Source organism: Narcine bancroftii, chromosome 2 (assembly GCF_036971445.1).
Source record: "Narcine bancroftii isolate sNarBan1 chromosome 2, sNarBan1.hap1, whole genome shotgun sequence".
Classification (NCBI taxonomy): Eukaryota; Metazoa; Chordata; class Chondrichthyes; order Torpediniformes; family Narcinidae; genus Narcine; species Narcine bancroftii.
Window position 1 is genome coordinate 227,135,897 of NC_091470.1, and position 20,700 is coordinate 227,156,596.

At 39.4% G+C, this 20,700-nt stretch overlaps 1 protein-coding gene across 6 annotated transcripts in view; it reads right to left on the reverse strand.

Moving 5' to 3' along the window:
* The window catches only part of LOC138755109 (regulator of G-protein signaling 22-like), a 158,211-nt gene that overhangs the window by 74,537 nt on the left and 62,974 nt on the right, over window positions 1-20,700 (reverse strand). For all 6 annotated transcript variants that reach the window (XM_069920412.1, XM_069920414.1, XM_069920413.1 and 3 more), the window contains 3 exons: window positions 14,214-14,315; window positions 11,161-11,355; window positions 9,499-9,585 (listed from right to left, as the gene is read on the reverse strand). In XM_069920412.1, coding sequence (XP_069776513.1) covers window positions 9,499-9,585; window positions 11,161-11,355; window positions 14,214-14,315 — 384 coding nt within the window. The remainder of the gene's footprint in view (window positions 1-9,498; window positions 9,586-11,160; window positions 11,356-14,213; window positions 14,316-20,700) is intronic.

The window sequence follows — 20,700 nt, forward strand, 5'->3', positions numbered from 1 at the left end:
GGCCACAGACCAACCTGGATTCCCGATCTCATCCCACAAACCTTCTATCTGTCCCTCTGACTAATGAGTCCCCAACTACAAGTATCCTGTTCTATCTCTCCTTCCCTTCTGAACCTCAGGGGCAGCCCCTGTGCCAGAGACCTGACCCCCACGACTCGTCCCTGGTAGGCTGTTCCCCCCAGCAGTATCCAATGCCGAATACATGTTGCTGAGTGCCACTTTCTTTAATTCCTTAAAAAATCTCCCTGGTGTAGGACTTGGAATTGACTGAAACAAATACTGAAAACGAGGATGTACATTCATTTTAATGCAATTTACTCGACCCATCAATGTTAATGGTAAATCTTTCCATCGATCTAAATCCAACTTAATTTTATTTAACAATGGCAAGTAATTTAAATTATAAATTTTGATATTCTTTATCTACAATTACACCCAAATATTTAATCTTATCTGACCATTTAAATTTAGTAAGTTCCCTACAATCTGATTAATCCCCATCAGATATCGATAATATCTCACTCTTATCCCAGTTCACCTTATAACCGGACATCAATCCATAAAGTTTTAATAAATCCTGTAAAGGTTCTAAAGAATTTTTTAGATTGAGACAAATATATCAACACATCATCAGCAAATAGATTAATCTTACACTCCTGTTGCCCTTCCTTAATTCCCATAATATTTACATTTTGTTTAATTGCCTGAGCTAATGTTCTATAACCAATGCAAATAAGGATGGTGACAATGGGCAGCCCTGTCTAGTTGATCTGTGAAACCTGACCATTCGTCACCACCAATGCAGAAGGATTAGTATATAATGCCTTAACCCAACCAATAAGGGAAGTCACGTGATGGAGTAGTGGCCGGACGGTGAACTCCAGCCCTCTCCAGAAAAGTTGAAAAAAATAAAGGAAAGCACAAAGGCACAAAAATAAAAATTAAAGTAAAGTGAATATAAAGTTGGAAAGAAGATGGCGACGAAAAAAGAAAAGTCGAAACCAACGGTAAGAAGAGAGGAAGAGAAGACAACGGAAGAAGAAGGAGAAGGCCTTACCTGTTCGAAGAGGCCCGCGGTGGGGAGAGAAGCCCACTCCCTCAGGTCGGTAGAAAGTGGACTACAAAAATGGCTCGCTGAGCCGAGTAAAAGTGCGCAACCGCGCATGCGATGCGCGATGTGCATGCAAAAAAACAAACCGACGGGAGGGGCGACCAGCTGGGGAGTCGATCTCCACAGCCGGCAATGACAGCTACAGAACAGCAGCAGCAAGAGGAGAACATAGAAGACAACGAAAACAAGAAAGAAGAGAAGAAAAAGAAAACAAAGAAACAACAGATGGCCAACCCAGAGGAAGAAGAAGAGGAAGAGGAAGAGTACAGTGAAATGGAAGAAGAAGGGAAAGGCAAGACAAAGGATATATTTTCTCTTATTAAAGAATACATGGATTCATTTAAAGAATGGCAAGCACAAGAATTTAGTGATTTAAGAAGAAGAATAAACAGTACAGAAGAGAATAAAATAGATATGACCATATCAGAAATAGGAAAAAGAATGGACAAGGTGGAAGAACGAGAAGCAGCAGTAGAAATGGAGGTAGAGGACTTAAAAAAGAAATTAGAAGAATCTAATTAAAAAGTTAAAGAGACACAAGAGCTGTTAGCTCAGAAAATAGATATAATGGAAAATTATAACAGAAGAAATAATATAAAGATAGTGGGCCTTAAGGAAGATGAAGAAGGCAAGAATATGAGAGAGTTTATAAAAGGTTGGATCCCCAGGATCTTAGGATGTCCAGAACTACAGCAAGAAATGGAAATAGAAAGGGCACATAGAGCATTAGCCTTTAAACCACAACCACAACAAAAGCCAAGATCCATTTTAGTAAAATTCCTAAGATATACTACAAGAGAAAAGGTACTGGAGAAAACAATGGAGAAAGTAAGAGAGGACAACAAGCCACTGGAGTACAAAGGGCAAAAAATTTTTATTTATCCAGATATAAGTTTTGAACTCCTGAAGAAGAGAAAGGAGTTCAATACAGCAAAGGCGATTTTATGGAAGAAAGGGTATAAATTTATACTAAAGCATCCAGCGGTATTGAAAATATTTATTCCAGGACAGCAAAACAGACTATTCTCGGATCCAGAGGAAGCACGAAAATTTGCAGAATGATTACAAAATAGACTGAGAGATGAAGACGTGTAACGAGAGTACAAAAGACTGCGAACTAAAAAGACGTGTGTATAGGACTATATACATATATAATACATATATTACATAAGTGTATGTGCATTTAAAAGAAAATATATAGTGTATAGAGAAGAATTAATGAGGGAAAAAAGGGGAAGAGAGGAGTAAAGAGGGAATTTAGAGAGTGACCTTTGTTGTATATAAAAATTGAAATTTTTTCTGGGGGGGGGCTGGGTAGGGAGAAATTACGGTCACTGCAAAATCAGTTGACGCTTGCGAGTGAATTCGCAAATCCAAATGGAAAGGGGAGATGTGGTTGCCCGACAAGGAATAATGGGCAACTCAGGAAGGGGGACAATGGGGTTAAAGAAATATTAGGTAGGAGAATAAGGGGAATGTTTGATGTGTTAAAAATGTTGTCTTATAAACTGTTCAAAGAAAGAAAGCAGAAATGGATGAGAAGGAAAGGTGATGATGAGGAAACGGAAGGGAAAGATAAACAAAGTATAAAATGGCTACATTAAACTATATGACTTTAAATATTAATGGAATACATAACCAAATCAAAAGGAAGAAACTGCTAAATTTACTGAAAAAAGAAAAAATTGATATTGCATTTGTGCAAGAAACACACTTAACTGAAGTGGAGCACAAGAAATTAAAGAGAGATTGGATAGGACATGTAACGGCAGCGTCATATAACTCAAAAGCTAGAGGAGTGGCTATATTAATCAGTAAAAATGTACCAATTAAAATAGAAGAGGAAATAATAGATCCAGCAGGAAGATATGTAATGATAAAATGTCAGATATATTTGGAGTTTTGGAATTTACTTAATATATATTCGCCTAATGAAGAAGATCAAAAATTTATGCAGGATATTTTTCTGAAGATAGCAGATACGCAAGGGAATATATTAATAGGAGGGGATTTCAATCTCAATTTGGATTCAAACATAGATAAAACCGGGAAAAAAATTAACTGAAAGAATAAAGTAACCAAATTTATAATTAAATCGATGCAAGAAATGCAACTTTTGGATATATGGAGGAAACAACACCCAAAGGAAAAGGAATATTCATATTATTCAGATAGACATAAAACATATTCAAGAATAGATTTATTCCTGTTATCAGCTTGTATACAAGATAGAGTTAGGAAAACAGAATATAAAGCTAGAATATTATCGGACCATTCACCCTTGATATTGACAATAGAGTTAGAGGATATCCCTCCAAAAATGTATAGATGGAGATTAAACCCCATGCTACTTAAAAGACAGGATTTTAGAGAATTCATAGAAAGACAAATTAAAATGTATTTTGAAATAAATACGGAATCAGTGAAGGATAAGTTTATATTATGGGACGCAATGAAAGCGTTCATCAGAGGGCAAATAATAAGTTACGTAACTAAGATGAAGAAGGATTACAATCAGGAAACAGAACAGTTGGAAAAGGAAATAGCAGATATAGAGAAAGAATTAGCAAGGAAGGAAGACACTACTAAAAGAAGGGAATTGGTAGATAAAAAAATAAAATATGAAACATTTCAAACATATAAGGTGAAGAAAAATATAATGAAGACAAAGCAGAAATATTACGAACTAGGAGAAAAAACGCACAAAATTCTAGCGTGGCAGCTTAAGACAGAACAAACTAAAAGAATGGTATTGGCATCAAGGAAAAAAGACAAACAGATCACATATAATCCAACAGAAATTAATGAAAATTTCAGAGAATTCTACGAACAATTATACCAAACTGAAAACGAAGGGAAAGAAGGCAAAATAGATGAATTCTTAACTAAAATTGAACTACCGAAATTACAGAGAAACAAAATAAATTAATAGAACCATTTGAAATAGTAGAAATACAAGAGACAATAAAAAATCTGCCGAATAATAAAACACCAGGAGAGGATGGTCTCCCAATAGAATTCTATAAAACATTTAAAGATTTATTAATTCCTCCCCTCCTGGAAGTAATCAACCAGATTGATAAAACACACAGCTTACCAGATTCGTGCAAAACAGCAATAATTACAATAATACCAAAGGCAGGGAAAGATCCACTTGCACCAGCATCATATCGACCAATATCTCTACTTAACGCAGATAACAAGATAATAGCTAAATTATTAGCAAACAGATTAGCTGATTATGTACCAAAAATAGTAAGTCTAGGCCAAACTGGATTCATAAAAAAAAAGACGAACATCAGATAATATTTGTAAGTTTATTAACTTAATTCATGCAGTAGAAGGAAATAAAACTCCAACAGTAGCGGTTGCTTTAGACGCAGAGAAGGCCTTCGACAGAGTAGAATGGAATTATTTATTCAAGGTACTACAAAAATTTAGTTTACCAGAGAAATATATTAATTGGATTAAAGCATTATATAAGGGGCCATTGGCAAGAGTGACAGTAAATGGATATGTATCAAAACATTTTAACTTAAGCAGATCAACAAGACAGGGATGCCCACTATCGCCCTTATTGTTCACGTTAGCCATAGAACCACTTGCAGAACTGATAAGAACAGAAAATAAAATGAAAGGGATAAAAATAAAAGGCAAGGAATACAAAATCAGTTTATTTGCAGATGATGTTATAGTATACCTAACGGAACCAGAAACATCAATAAAAGAATTACATAAGAAATTGAAGGAGTATGGAGAAGTGTCGGGATACAAGATTAATGCAAATAAAAGTGAAGCAATGCCAATGAATAATGCAGATTTCTCAAAATTCAAGAAAGAATCACCGTTTAGATGGCAAATGCAAACAATGCGATACCTAGGTATACAAATAAATAAAAACCTCAGCCATCTATATAAACTTAATTATTATCCACTAATGAAAAAAATACAGGAAGATTTAGAGAATTGGAAAGACTTACCATTAACACTAATATGAAGGATAAACTGTATTAAAATGAACATTTTTCCAAGGATACAATACCTATTTCAGGAACTGCCAATACACTTGACAGAAAAATTCTTTAAGGAGTTAAAGAAAATAATAAGGAAATTTTTATGGAAAGGGGGGAAACCGAGGATAGCACTAGATAAATTAACAGAATGGTATAGACAAGGAGGCTTGCAACTGCCAAATTTTAAAAATTATTATAGAGCCGCACAATTAAGATATCTATCAGATTTTTACCAAACAAAAGAAAAGCCAGATTGGACTAGATTAGAGCTAGACAAAATAGGGGAGAAGATTCCTGAACATATATTATATAAATGGGATAAAAAATTGGTAAAACATAGGAATTCTCCAGTATTGCACCATTTGCTTAATATTTGGAAAAAAATTCATGTAGAAAGAAATAAAACAAACTACCAATTATCAAAACTAATACTGACGCAAAATCAGCTAATCCCTTTTACGGTAGATAACCTGTCTTTTAGAGAATGGGAGAAAAAAGGGATTAAAAGAATAGAAAATTGTTTTTCAGGGAATAAATTATTATCCTTTGAACAAATGAAGGATAAATATAATATAACTCAAGATACAGAGCTGGCATATTACCAATTGAAATCCTATTTAAAGGATAAATTGGGAAGTAGTCTGAAGTTACCAGAAGGAAGCAATTTTGAATATCTGATTACAGACACAATGATAATTAAAAAATTTATAACAAACATGTATATCAAATTACAAGAAAAGGAGAATGAGGAAATAAATGATAAAACTAAACAAAAGTGGGAACAAGATCTAAACATAAAGATAAAAAAGGAAACATGGGAAAGGTTATGTTTAGGAACTATGAGAAATACAATAAATAAGAGACTACGTATGATACAATATAATTGGATACATAGGTTATATATCACTCCTCAAAAGTTAAATAAATGGGATCCAACAGTATCTGACAGATGTTTTCGTTGTAAAAAATAGGAACAACAATTCATGCAATCTGGACTTGTGAAAAGGTGAAAAAATTTTGGGAAGATCTAAACCAGATATTAAATAAAACTACAGAAAGCAATATACCAAAAAACCCAGAGATCTTCCTCCTAAGTAACATAAAAAATAAAGAATTTGGACTTGATTTGGAGGGTGTACAAAAAAGATTTGTTAAGATAGCCCTAGCTGTAGCAAAAAAATGTATTATGTCAAACTGGAAATTAGAAGATAATTTGAAAATACAGCAATGGTATATAGAAATGAATAAATGTATTCCATTAGAAAAAATAACATATAGTTTAAGAAATAATATAACATTATTTGAAGAAATATGGGAGCCGTACATGGAATATAATAGAGAAAACCTACCGGGACATCTATCATCTAAAATGACAAAAGGAAAAGAGAATGGAAAGAATTGACTCAGTGGAAGTTTTTGTTCGTTAATGTTGAGTGACAACATTGTTTGATGGGTTTGATGTATCTTGGACTCAGAGTTTTGAATGGATGGAGGGGGAGGTGGGGGGGAGGGGAGGAGGGAGGGGGGGAGAAAACGACACTGTATATATTTGAAAGGAGAAATGTGTATATCTTGAATAATGTGATCTATAGTGTGAAAAATAAAAAATTTAAAAAAAAACCCAACCAATAAAGAGTGGACCAAATTTAAATCTCTCCAGCACTTTAAATAAAAATTTCCACACAACATGATCGAAGGCCTTTTTCGGTGTCTAGCACAAAAACCATTGGTTGGTTGGGTTGCTGTCTTGACACATTGATTATTTTCATCAATTTAGTAATATCATCTGCCGAATATCTAATCTTAATAAATCCTGCTTGATCTATATGTACCAATTTTGATAAAATATTAGTTAATCTATTTGCTAAAACTTTTGCTACAATTTTATAATCTACATTTAATAAAGATATAGGTCTATATGATGCCACTTTTAATGTATCTCTGTCTTTTTTAGGTATAACCATTATCAATGCTCTTGAAAATGACTCAGGGAATAAACCTGTATCTGTAGCCTGTTTAAGTATATCCATATACACCGGTATCAACAAACCATAAAATTCTTTATAAAACTCTGTCATAAACCCATCTTCCCCAGGTGACTTCCCACTTGACATAGATTGTAATGCCTCTTCAAGTTTAAAATCCGTAAATGGATTATCTAATAATTTTATATCATTCTCATCCAATAAGGGCAAATTTAACTCAGACAAAAATAAATCAATTTGTTCAACATCTACATTCCCTTCAGATGGACACAAGTCTTGATAAAAAGCTTGAAATTCCTCATTAATCTTGTGGTTTATAAGTAACATCTGAATTTCCTCATATTACATTGATTGTTCAAGAGACTTGTTCAGTCTTCAATTGCCAACACCTTATGAGCCCTTTCCCCTAACTCATAATAACACTGTTTTGATCTCAAAATCACTCTCTCATAATTATAGGTTTGCTTTGTATTATAACAAAGCTTCAAATTAGATAACTGTATCTTATTCTCTTCCGCTGCATTTTCCTGAAACTTTTTCTCCAAAGTTGCAATTTTTCTAACTCCAAAAGTTCTGCTTCATATTGCTTTTTCACGTTACATATGTACTCTGACAATAAATCTGAAATCTGAAACATTGGGGCATTTAAGACACTCTTAAACAGGTACATGGATGAAAGAAAAATAGAAGGTTATGAGGTAGGAAGGGTTTCGTATATTTTTTGGTCGGAATATATAGGTCGGCACAACATTGAGGGATAAAGGATCTGTACTGTGTTGTAATGTTCTATGTCCTTCACATTCAGAAACATACAAAATCTATCATACATCAATAATGTTAACACTTAAAGCATCTAATCAGAAAAGATACAATTGAAGTATTAGAAACAAAGCAAACACCATTAGTTGAAATGCTGCTTCCTTTCTGGATAACATTTTTTCTGATAGACATTCTTCCCCATTCAAATCATTGGGTTGCAGATCTTGCATCAAATCTGACTGAACTTGTTGGTACCGAGAAAGGCAAATGCCTATAGTTCACAGCAGAACTGCTAACCAGGAGCACATTAGAATATCTACCTCATTAGTTACAGGTTCTGGAAATTCTGAAAATGTTTCAGCCAAGATATCTTGATACAGAAACTAAAACCCTGGATAAAAACTTTGTTAGTTCATATTTGCCATCCCTCGCATACCCACTGTAAATACTAACAACAGTTACAGTGCAGTCTTGCTGAGAAGAAAATTCAGCTTGATCGCATTTTGAAACAATTACAGTAAAACCCCTATTATCTGGAATTCAAGCAACCAGCAAAAAATTTAAATTGAGGAAAATAAATACAGTATATGCCAGTGTACAAAACAACTCGTGTAAAAGACGACGCCCCCCCCCCCCCCCCGAATTTCCACCTACAATGTCGGTTTGAGCTATACTTGCTGTATAAGACTACCCCAAGTCTGGCACGTACTGCTAACCAGTGGAGTGAGGTTGCTAGGTATATTAATACTATTTATTTTAAAAACTGTTCTTGTCCTTTTGAGGATCTGAGGTGGACATATGTAGAAAAAAAGTCTCCTTGTGCATGATCTACCATTTATGGCTAATCTTTCACCTTAGTTCCACTTTCCTGAACCAACAAGATCATTCCTTAGTCTTTTTGGATTTATTACTGCCTACTTATTACAAGATTCCAGATTCATGGCAAAGCAACAAAGTATGTTATTTTTCACAAAGGAAGTGGAGTCTATTGATAATAATTACGTGTAACCATCAGTTGGAGTCCCACTATCCCCTAAGAGTGCACACATTAGTATAAAGGAATATACAAAAATGCAAGTCAATAAATACTTAAGTACAACTTGCTGGCCCATTTGACAAGTGTCAACTTTTGGCTTTGCGTAGTTTAGGAAGCTAAACATTTGAAATGCTGTTTAAGTTAGGAGGAAACCCAAAGTCTTCAATGCCAAGAATTTTTGGCAGTATGGTTAGTACAATGCTATTACTGTACCATTAACCTGGTTCGAATCCAGTGCTGTCTGTAATCCTGTTACTGGGTGAGTGGGTTAATCAGTCACATGGGTGTCTTTAGGGAGTGAGGGCTCAGTAGGGCCTGTTATTATGTTCTATATATAAATTAAAATCTTTTTTTTAAAAATCAACCCCAACGTCAATCATGGCAAGACGATTACATCTCTTTCTGTCTCTGTTTGAGAAGCAGAGAGCTAATTACTTTCATAAGACAGTGCAAATACTTATCAGATGACAAAGTATATGCAGAGAACAAGGCAGGTAAATTTTCAGCTCAATATCTTTCATTGATGGGTATGTCCAGCTTTTAGCATTTTTTTCAGATATTCAGCACCTTCAATACTTTGCTGAAGAACATTACCTTGTTAGGGAAAGATTTCCTCTGCAGCTCTCGAAGTTTTTTGCAATATTTTGAATGTAAATGTCGAGTCGTTGTTATCAGGTTCACCTGTAAAATAAAAGAGCTTCACTTAGTATCAATGAACATTGAAACAGTAAGCAACAGACCTACAAGAGAGCTGGTAGATTCAGCCAACTCAAATAAATATCCGAGGATCTGAGGTGAATACAAGTAACAATCATAATTGTCTCTCTTTCTTAACAATACACAACAACCTTCCAATTAATATTTGTTGCTGGAGGCACCTCATTTCAAGTACGTTGCCTGGAGTATGTTGCATCAACGTGAAATACATTGGCACACAGATTTGACTAGTTTCTCCACCCCCACTCCCCAACCTTTGAAATATGGTTAACAATCTATCCCAGCAGGGAAATTAGTGGAATTAACAAAGTAGGGCATGACGCAGACAAATTCAGTGTCTTGCTGTAGCATCATAGTGCAAGCATTCATTTTATAACCATCGTACAACATTACAATTAAAAAGTTATTCCTTAACTTTTGTTATTTAGTCAACCTGATTGTTTTTCCTAAATTTATGTTGATTTTTTCCTAGGTTTCTGTAGGGGTTATGGTCCCCACTAGTAATTGAATCTGTATAATTTATTTGACTGTTTGTATATTATATGAGTGTTGAAATTGATTGTATTGGTTGTTTGAATTTTGATGTGTCTATGAATATCAGAAATAAAATATTTTATTTTAAATCATGGATTATCTGATCTTTGCCCTAGTCTCTGTCTGATATCTGGAACCCTTGATTCCTCATAGACCAGGGGTGGCTAAACTTGCTTAACATAAGAACCACATATCATAAACTTCAGATGTTTGAGAGCCGCAAGTCATGAAAAATATTACATACACAATTTAACGCTTACATGAATATTTTGTTACAAACATTTTAGACAAAGAAATACATGTACATAATATTTGCAAGGCCCATAGCCAAGCGCATGATGCAGGAAGCGACCTGATGCAAAGCTGCCTCCTGTGGCATGGCAAGAGCAGGGCACCCAAAGCTCTGTTCCTCCCCATCCCACCTTCCGCTCAACTCTTCCAAGTTGCAGCAGGATGAGGGGAGCAGGTGCTGAGAGCAGAGTCTGGGGAATGGAGCAGTCTAACCTCTGCGCTGCCTGGTGCTAACTCTCCATCCGGTGGGGCCAGGACTTCCCGTGGCCACTGACAGGACCTTCACTGTAGCTGACAGCTCCAGCTCTGTCTTAGCTTGGTACTTGGATGAGGTCCTCATTGGGACCCTCTCCTTCCAGTCTCCGTCATTCTGCTTCCAGCACCCCCCCCCCACCCCCCCGCCTGAGTGCCTGGAGAGACATCCCACCTCTGGGTCAGGCCATTCCTCATCAGTTTTCCTATTCCAGGCCCAGCTTCCCGATCTCTTTCCGCTCCCTGCGGAGGACCCTCAGCTTTGCCCGACCCTCCTACCACACACCCCACATTGGCAGCACTCTGTTGTGGTGTGGCCCGAGCAAATAACTCTGGCGTGTGCTCCTCGCTCCACTTCTCTGCGGGGGCCATTCACACACCCACACACTCACCCACACACACTTATACATAATGCACAAGAGGCAATTATTAACCATTTTTTATAGACGAGTATTGCTTTACCTTTTGATATTTTGAAGTGTCCATTTCAAGCATTTTGACCCAGGGTACCAGAAGCAAGATGAGTACGTGCTCCTCCAGCTGATCAAACAGCTCCTCATAGGGGGGCTCCAGTTTATTATAGATGATTTTCCTATTCTCCGGATCCATTTTGACATCTGCTGGGGCCCCTTCAACAGCGTATGTAGCAAAAATGAACTAAAACAGGAGGACAGATCATAAAAGGAAGATTCAGTATCAGATTCAAACAGCCAAGTGCAACTTCAATGATTCCCTAAGAAAAATCCCAACTTCCTGCTCTTAATAATTACCTTGGTGATTCTTAGGTGCAGATGGTGAAACTTCAAAGCCTGACAGTAAGTGAGCAAAGCGATTGAAAGCATGGAAGAGCTCACTCTAACACACATCAAGGCTGTTTCACAGTAGTCAATGAAACAAGAGATTCGACTAGATCCACAACAGCTGTCATCCTGACCAGTGTCAAGAATGCCCTTCAAACCTTTACAGCAGCCCTGCTTTCTGAGATAGTGCAGAGCAGAAGCGCTGAGACCTAAATGGAAGTGTCCATAGGAGAGGTGCGTAGTGTGCAACCAGTTGAAATAGGTTACTTGTCTTTTAAAACTTAAAGATGCCCTCTGGATCATCAAAGTAATGGCCAGTGGTTAAAGAACAGCAGGAAATATCTCATGAAATAACTTATGAAGGAAAGGTTAGCAGCGTTGGGACTTTTTGGAATGAAGGATGAGAGGAGACTTAATAGACATCTACAAGATTCTGAGAGGCATAGGCAGGGTGAACTTCCAGAACCTTTATTCCAGGGCAGGAATAGAGAACACCAGAGAACATCTGTACAAAATGAAGGAAGGAAAGTTTAGGGGAGACATCAGGGAAAGCATTCCTGGACTACTTTGCCAGGAATGGTGGTGATGGCTAAAACACTGGGGGCATTTAAGAGACTCTTAGATGGACACATGGATGAAAGAAAAATACAAAGAATTACGAAGCAGGAAGCATTTCAGTTTTTTGGAAGGAATATATAGCTCAGCACAACATTCAGGGCCGAAGGGCCTGAATGAAGTTGTTGTGTTCTATGAAAATTCCAAAATAATGGTATTGTGGAGGCAGCAGCAGAGGTGCATGAAAGCAACAGCTGACATGGGTCTTCTCAGTAGAAAAGAAAACCTACATTGTTTAACATGATTTAGCATTTTCTTACTTTGACCCCTTTTGGTTGTATTTGATTAGTTAATTCAACCCCAATGCTTTGTCAGGTTTATCTATGAATTAAATTCTCGGAAATAGAAAGTGTGGAATTTGCATTTGCCAAGCATTCTTGGGGTTATAACTACCTGTCAATTACCTTCTTCATGGCAGAGTGAAGTCATTTGTGTATCAGCCGTTTGGGTATCACACACACTTCAGAAAACTGATGATCAAGTGAGTTCCTCATGATCCACAGCTCTGTTTTATTGCTTAAATCCAGTGTGTTTCCATCTCTAACTGTAGCTAATGAAACGCACACATGGTTGCAATGGAACTAAATATTACTAAGTTTGGTTGCCCAAGTATTACAAGCATTTGAACTGTTAATGATTTTATAAGGTTGTTGTTCGGCTTTAAAAAAGCACGCTGCTGGAAGAGGGCCTGTGCAAAAGAAAGCTCCTCGAGCCAAAGGCCACGAGAGATGTAAGGCAACGTACATCTTCGAGAGTAGTTTGGCTGGGGCTGGAGTGAGGGGTGGCAATAATGTGAAGGTTTGATTGTTCAACTCGGTGGAGAAGCTTCCAGGTAATTTTGTTTAGACGTACATCATGGTGACAAGCCCTTCCAGCCCACGAGCCCTTGCCACCCAAATACCCCAATTAACAATGGGAACAGACTGCATTTAAGCAGTATTGTATGAAGCCATGGAAAATAAAACAGAGCTGTGGATAAAGTAAGGAACTCACTTGATCTCAGTTTTCTGAAGAGCGTGATACTCAAATGTCTGATACACAAACAACTTCAAACACTGTACCATGAAAAAGGTAATTAATAGAAAATTGAAACGATTTTTCTAGGGGGAGAGGATTAAAACCACTCCCTACATCAATTCATCCATCTCCTTACCCTCAACCGCAACTCTCACACACAGAGGCGGATTAATCATTAGGCTGAAGCCTAGGGGCCCATCACAACCACTGGTACACCAATGTAACCACTTGTCAATATGGGCTCGCATTAGTCCTGGGTCCACCCGTCAATCAAGGCTCGTGGAAGTACCGCGTTCACCTGACTGTATCAATTATCAGGAAACCTGGAGCGAACATCATAGAACACCAAACAGTGCAGCAGCCAATTTGATGGCCGCCAGAAATACCCAGAAACCCCATGGCAAGAATACACCTCGTCTCTGCTGAAGGAGCCAAGAGCGCAGTCACGATTCAGAAATGATAAAAGGAGCACATGCAGTGTTCTCCAACACCCTGACCGGTGGCAGTGGGAGCAGAACTGCAAAATAGTGCTGGGGGGTGGGTGGGTGCACTATTCTCATCAATGCAGAGGTGGGGATCTGTATCCCAAAGAGCAGCTGCCGGCTGGAGGCGAGGAACCAGGGGCAAGCTCCAGGGAATTCCATGAACGGGACCGTGCCCTGCCCTTCACCCATGCAAAGTTTTGCACCAAAGGCTTGGCCTGCTGGTGGGTGGGTGGGAGGTGGGCACAATAACTCATGGGGGGGGGGGGGTAAGCCCCGCGAATGCCTCCTTCCAGGCTGCAAGGTAAAGTTTTGTTTGATTTTAATGAAGTTTTTCTCCCTCTCCTCCAACTAAACACCAACTGGTGTATTCTCAACATATACCCAGCAGATAGATAAATTTAGAATATGCAAGGGCATCACGCCCAAAGGCTAATAAATGGAACAATTTCACTTTATTCTATTCAATCAATGGTGGGGGCTATGGGGCAGGGAGGCAAGGTCGGGGGGGGGGGGGTGGCTCAGCCGGGGTGGTAGATAATCCACCACTGGCCACAAATGGTCACTAAAATATTGAAGGAATGCATGTTTCAAAGCTTGCCTGTGCTTGTCTCTTTAGCTTAAATGGTTGAAAGGCTTCTGCATAAAAAAGTCGCTGATATTCCTTTAGCTCAAACCACAAGTCCACACCATTACTCCAGAGCTGCAAGACAAGTAGAAACCAAATTAGTTCAGATATAGTAAGAGATAGCTCCTGGACTAGCAACCCATTCTGCACGTCTGCTAGAGTTTGACGTAAATACAATAAGCGGCAAGTCTTATAAAGATCTTCCTGATTGCCAGAAATGAAAATCTTAATATTATTGGGGAAAAAAAGGAAACTGAATTTTACACTAAGAGTCTATAGAAACATTGTTCAGCTCTTCATGGGCAACAAGTGCACTACTGACCAAGTTCAGAGAATGAAACATGGAAGTCTGCAGACGCTGTGATTGTAGTAAAAACACAGTAAATGCTGGAGAAACTCAGCCGGTCTGGCAGCGTCTATAGGAGATAGATATATTACAGGTACTGACGTTTCAGGCCCAAGCCCCTAAAGGTATGGAAAGAACTTGCAGGGGAGGAGTACAGACCAGCTGACAAAAGGTGACAATTGGATATGAAGAAGAGGCCAGGAGAGAGGGAGGGAAGGTGAGAATTGATGGGGAGGGTCAGCTCTGTGAATTCAGAGCTGGGATACAGGAGACAGATGGAAAAGAAAAGGGAGAGGGACAGAGCTACAGAAAATGAGGCATGGGGCAGAGGGTGGCTAACAGAAACCGGAGAAGTCGATGTTAATGCCTGAAGATGAGGCAGCCCAATGTTGGGGCTCATGCCCTGGATGAAGGTGAATTTCTGCCTTGTGCATACTGTGATGGTTACTTCAGATGCATTGGAAACATCAATACTGACCCGTCCAAATACAGTGGTTAGCAAACATTCTCTGAGCAACTCTGCACTACAACAAAAGATTTTAATCCATCACTTAAAGGTTTTATTCACTACACTGAAGCAATCATTCATTTGGGTGCTGTTTGATCTGTAAAAATAGTAATTTTAAAATTTATTTTAGAGATTAAGCACAGTAACAGGCCCTTCCAGCCCACAAGTCACCGCTACCAAAATACACCCATGTGACCAATTAACCTACTAACCCCATACATTTTTGGAATGTGGATGGAGACCTACGCAGGCACAGAGAGATCACACCATTACAGACAGCATCAGATTCGAACCTGGGTCACCGGTGCTGTCATGGCCTTGTGGTAACCACCAAGACTAACCATGCCACCCATATTTACCAATCTTTGTGATGTTACGGAGTCCAGAGGACCCAAAAAACCAGCAGCAATTAGATATGCACCACAACACAGGGTTATTTAAACAAAAGTAGTTTTTAATTATATTTGAACAAGAAGACAGAATTAAACTTTAACTTATTACTTAACCTACATACTGTTAGGTCTGCTTTGTTCATGAATGAGTGAGACAAACACCAGACTGAGTCGAAATCAGGGTTCTTTGTTCTTTATTACCGGATTGTAACACTTGCGACTAACAGTGTTAGTCGGAGAATGCATTCTGCCGTTATCAGCAAAATGGTGATTTTTTATACCCTTGGATACATGCTTAGAACATCATCATATCATTACTTGTCCAATGACTAAAACTGTTGCTATCCTTTCCCTGCTAGCTTCCTGCCTCTCAATCCATCAATGTCTCTCTTATCTTGTAAGTACAAGGATGCATTCACATCTTGTTACAGCCCTGTACAGGGTAACTCCTTACAATACTTAACCTAACTACTTAATCCCCCCTCTAATACTAAGTGCAGGTGTGTGTAATGTATATTTAAGATTAGAAAAGTTCTTTGGATCACAGTCCAATCTCACTGGTTGCAGGCAATTCTTGTACTGTGCACAGAAATTAGTATTAACAAAGTTCACCAGTCTTTGGTGCTTAACAGGCAAATGATTACCACTCAGGAGGGTTCTTGCTGGTTTTCAGAGAGAGAGATTCCTTTTGTTCCAGGACATCTGCAACTGATTCCTTCTCAATCAGTCTTGCTGATGAAACTTGGTCCCTTCAGTGTTCTCCAAATGATCCTCTTTCTTTCAGGTCACTTTTCAGACTGCCAAGCTCCTCCTTTGACTAGGCAGCCTTCCAAAGTTTGCCAACTTGTCCTTCTGGAACTAATTTCTTTCTCCTCGCTCTCTGTCTCACACCCTCTCTCTCTGAGAGCAATACTGTTCTCCCCTGCCTGCAAAGATCACATGCTCTCCCAGGCAAGCTGCTGTCGATACTTTGTTACCTCCTGCAAAAAGCATTCTGCAAAAGTCCTGCAAATATTCTGTGTTTTAAAATGTGTATGTGCAAGCTGCTCTAACAGTTCCTCCCAAACCACCTCTAAATACTCTGTCACAGTGAGAAGGTCAGTGGATAGGATTCTGTGATATAAACAGATTATTTAAAATGGGAATTAATACATTCTTAAGTACTTGCACTCTCTCATACATGAACATTGTCAGCTTGAGCTCAGAATCATAAACAAGTCATGAAATGTAGTATTTTGAGGCAATATCACAGTTGAACATTCATTTTATACCATCTTACTACACCACTGAAAGGAAAAAAAATTATAATAGTGCACGAGAAGTAAGGCAGTGTCTTTGGATTCAACGATTATTCAGGAATCTGATGGTAGCAAGGAAGAAGCTGTCCTTGTGCCATTGAGTGCTTGTCTTCAGGCTCCTGATGGTAGCAAATTGAAGAGGGCATGGCATGGGTGGTTGGGGTCTTTGAGGATAGAGTTGCTTTTTAAAGTATTACAGAGTTCTGTGATGTGTATTGGCCTATGTGTTGTGTGGTTTTATGTTAAAAAAAAGTGACAGTTTGCCTTAGAGAGCCAAGGTGAAGGTGGACTGCAGAGAGAATGGGAGACAGACTGAGCATGTGCAGAAAATGATCCAAAAATTTCTGGACTTGGACGATAAACCCCCACTGGGGGTGCTGTGGAGTGGAAGATGACCCAGAGCATGAGTCATGGTCTGGAGGACAGTTTAGAATGTTGGGATTTCAAAAAGGATGAACATTCCGAAGGCAGCCAGAAAGATCCGGACCAAGCCAGTGGTTCCTTTCTCTCCAAGCAACACAAGACAACTTCGAATTTTGTGCTCTCTCTCTCTCTCTCAAATATCTTTTGACTTCAGTTTACCAAACTAACTGAATTTTGTTTATGATCTTTGCTTCAGTTGAGTTCGAAGTTTTGAGAGACTTGTGTGTTTTGTGTTTGTTTTGTGTCTAAGTTTTTCTGTGGGCTGGTTGGAAATATAACTTAGACTTTAATTACATATGTTATATTTAGGCTAGGGAATTTATTAGTTTTACACTGTTATATAGATTTGCATAGTAACCAGTGGGCATTGTTATAAAAAGGGGGGATTTTGAATTAAAGTTTGAAGGTGAATTTTTGTTAATAAAGTAATTGTTCATCTTTACCCTTGTGTGATAGGCCTTCTTTGTGGTTGCTGGTTTGATCTTGTAACAAAAGACACCACCTCATGTAGTTGTCCTTGATAGAGTGAAGTCTGGTGCCTGTGATGTCGCGGGCTGAGATAATAACCCTCTGGAGTTTATTCTTGACCTGAAAGTTGGCGTCTTCATGCCAGGCAGTGATGTAATCAACTAGAATGCTCTCCACAGTACACCTGTAGAAGTTTAAGTTTACAGGAGTCTCCTGTGATACTGAATCTCCTCAGACACCTAACAATGTATAGCCGTTGGCAAGCCTTCTTTGTGATTGCATCGATGTGATGGCTTTAGGACAGATCCTTGGAGATGTTAACACCCAATATTTTGAAGCACTTGACCCTCTCCACTACTGAACCCTTGATGAGGACTGGGTCGTGTTCCCCTGACTTCCTCCTGAAGTCCACATCATCTCCTTGGTTTTGCTGACATTGAACACAAGGTTGTTGTTGTGACACCATTCAACGAGCTGATCTATCTCCCTCCTGTATGCTTCCTCATTGCTGTTTGTGATTCTGCAGACAACTGTGGTTTTGTTGGCAAACTTGTAGATGGCATTGGAATTTTGCCTGGCCACACAGTCATGTGTGTAAATGAGTAGAGCAATGGGCTAAGCACGTATCCTTGGGTGCACCTATGTTGATGATCAGTGAGGAGGAGACATTTCCAATTTATACTGATTGTGGTCTTCCAATGAGAAAGTCAAGGATCCAATTACAGAGTGGAGTACTCAGGCCCAGGGTTTGTAGCTTGTCGACTAGCACTGACTGAGTAATGGTATTGAAGGCTAAACTGTAATCAATGAACAGAAATTGTATGTATGAATTATTGTTTTCGAGGTAATCCAGAGCTGAGTGGAGAGCCAATTATATTGTATCTGGTGTGGTGCAAATATGACGATAGGAGAACTGCAATGGGTCAAGATCTTTGCTTATGTACATGTTAATTCTGGCCATGAGCAGCCTCTAAAAGCATTTAATCACTGTAGAAGTTAGTGCCACTGGATGGTAGTCATTGAGGGATGGTAGTCTTGGGTACTGGATGGTAGTCTTGGGTACTGGGATGATTGATGCCCTTTTGAAACAACTGTCATAATGAGAGGTTGAAAATGTCCGTGAACACTCCAGCTAATTTATTGGTGCAGATTTTCAGTACACTGCTAGGTACGCCATCGGGGTATGTTGCCTGGCGAGGGTTCACCCTCAGAGACAGATACCACAGGGTCCTCAGCTTTTTCAGGGATTGTAGTAGGCACTGTTTTCCTTTTCAGAGCGGACATAGTTCAGCTCATCGGGCAGTGAAGCATCATGGCCAACTATAGCATGCGCTTTTTCTTTGTAGGCTGTAATGGCCTGCACTCCCTGCCATAGCTGCCGTGAATCTGTCTCTGTCTAGCTTTCTCCAGAATTCCCACTTTGCTTCAGAGATCGCCTTCTGTAGGTCATACCTGGATTTCTTAAAAAGATCTCGATTCCCCAGCCTTCAATTTCCTTGACTTGCCCTCAGCAGGTTGTGGATTCTCTGATTCATCCAGGGCTTCTAGTTGGAGGAACACCTAATATGTGCGCATAGGCGTACACTCATCCATGCAAATCTTGATGAAATCGGCAAGTCCTGTTGTCTATTCATTCAAGTCTATGGATGAGTTCTTCAATATGTTTCAGTCCACCGATTCAAAGCAGTCCTGCAGATGCTCCTCCGCTTCCCTCGACCACACTTTTATCGTCTTCACCACTGGTGCTGTGGTCTTCAGTCTCTGCTTGTACACAAGGAGTAGAAGTACAGCCAGATGATCAGAATTGCCAAAGTGCGGTTGTGGAATGGCTTGGTGTATGTTCTTCATGGTGGTGTAGCAGTGGTCGAGTGTGTTGGTTCCTTTGATCTCACATGTGACATGTTAGTGGTAGTTTGTCAGACTTCTTCAGGTTGGCCTGGTTGAAGTCCCCTACAATGATCAGGAAGGCATCCGGATGTGGTATCTCATGGCTGTTTATCACAATGCTCAGTTCCTCCAGTGCCAGCCTGACGTTAGCCTGGGGCAGAAAGTACATTGCGACCAGAATGATGGCAGTGAACATCCTCGGCAGGTAGAATAGGTGACACTTGATTGCCAGATGTTCTAGGTTGAGGGAGCAGGACTGGAATAGGACTGTCACATCTCTGCACCACAATGATTGATGATGACACAAACACCGCCTCCCCTGGTTTTTCCAGATGTCAGTGTTCTGTCAACGCGATGGAGGGTATAACCCTTGGGTTGAAGTGCTGTGCCTGGAATGTTCCCCCTTTAGCCAAGGCTCCGTGAAGCACATCACACAGCACCCCCTGAAGACTGATTTTGTAGTCTGGCTTGGAGTTCATCCAGTTTGTTCTCCAAGGACTGTACGTTGGCCTGGAGGATGGTAGGGAGCATCTCAACCTGACCTGTAGCACACCCCCCCCCCCCCCACAACCCTGCGCCACGTGGTTTGGTCTTCTTCACCTGGCCCGTGGACCCACCGTTGGTAGTTGTACTGTCTGAGCCCTGTCCCTTTAAATCTTTCTTGACATTTGGCTGGCCTGATCACTAGTGTTTTAAAACTCCAGTGGTATTGCAATGGAAAATATGTGAGCAGTTTAAAGCTTCCACATTATAACATTCTCTGTGTGTTTAAAACTCCCACAGTTGCAACTATGTGGATAGTTTAAAGCTTGCACGTTGTACCTGCAGTGCTTGGGTGAGCAGTTTAAAGCTCCCGCACTGTAGCAACAGAACCTGCCTCTGCTGCAACTACTGATTCCCGGGTCTTGTAGCGATCTTAGGAAATCCATGCAGTCAGGTAGGTTTATTTTTGTGTGTCTCGTGTTTTGGTAGATTTTGAATATTTGATTATTCCCATCAGAGCTGCCTGCAAAGAGTCGCCATTGTAAGACGCCATTTTAAGATCCTGTTCCAGGTTTGCTTTAGATTTACTGTGGCATTACTGCAATGAGACAGGCTAGCTTCTGACTTTATTCCCCTCAGTATCTATGCCAACTGT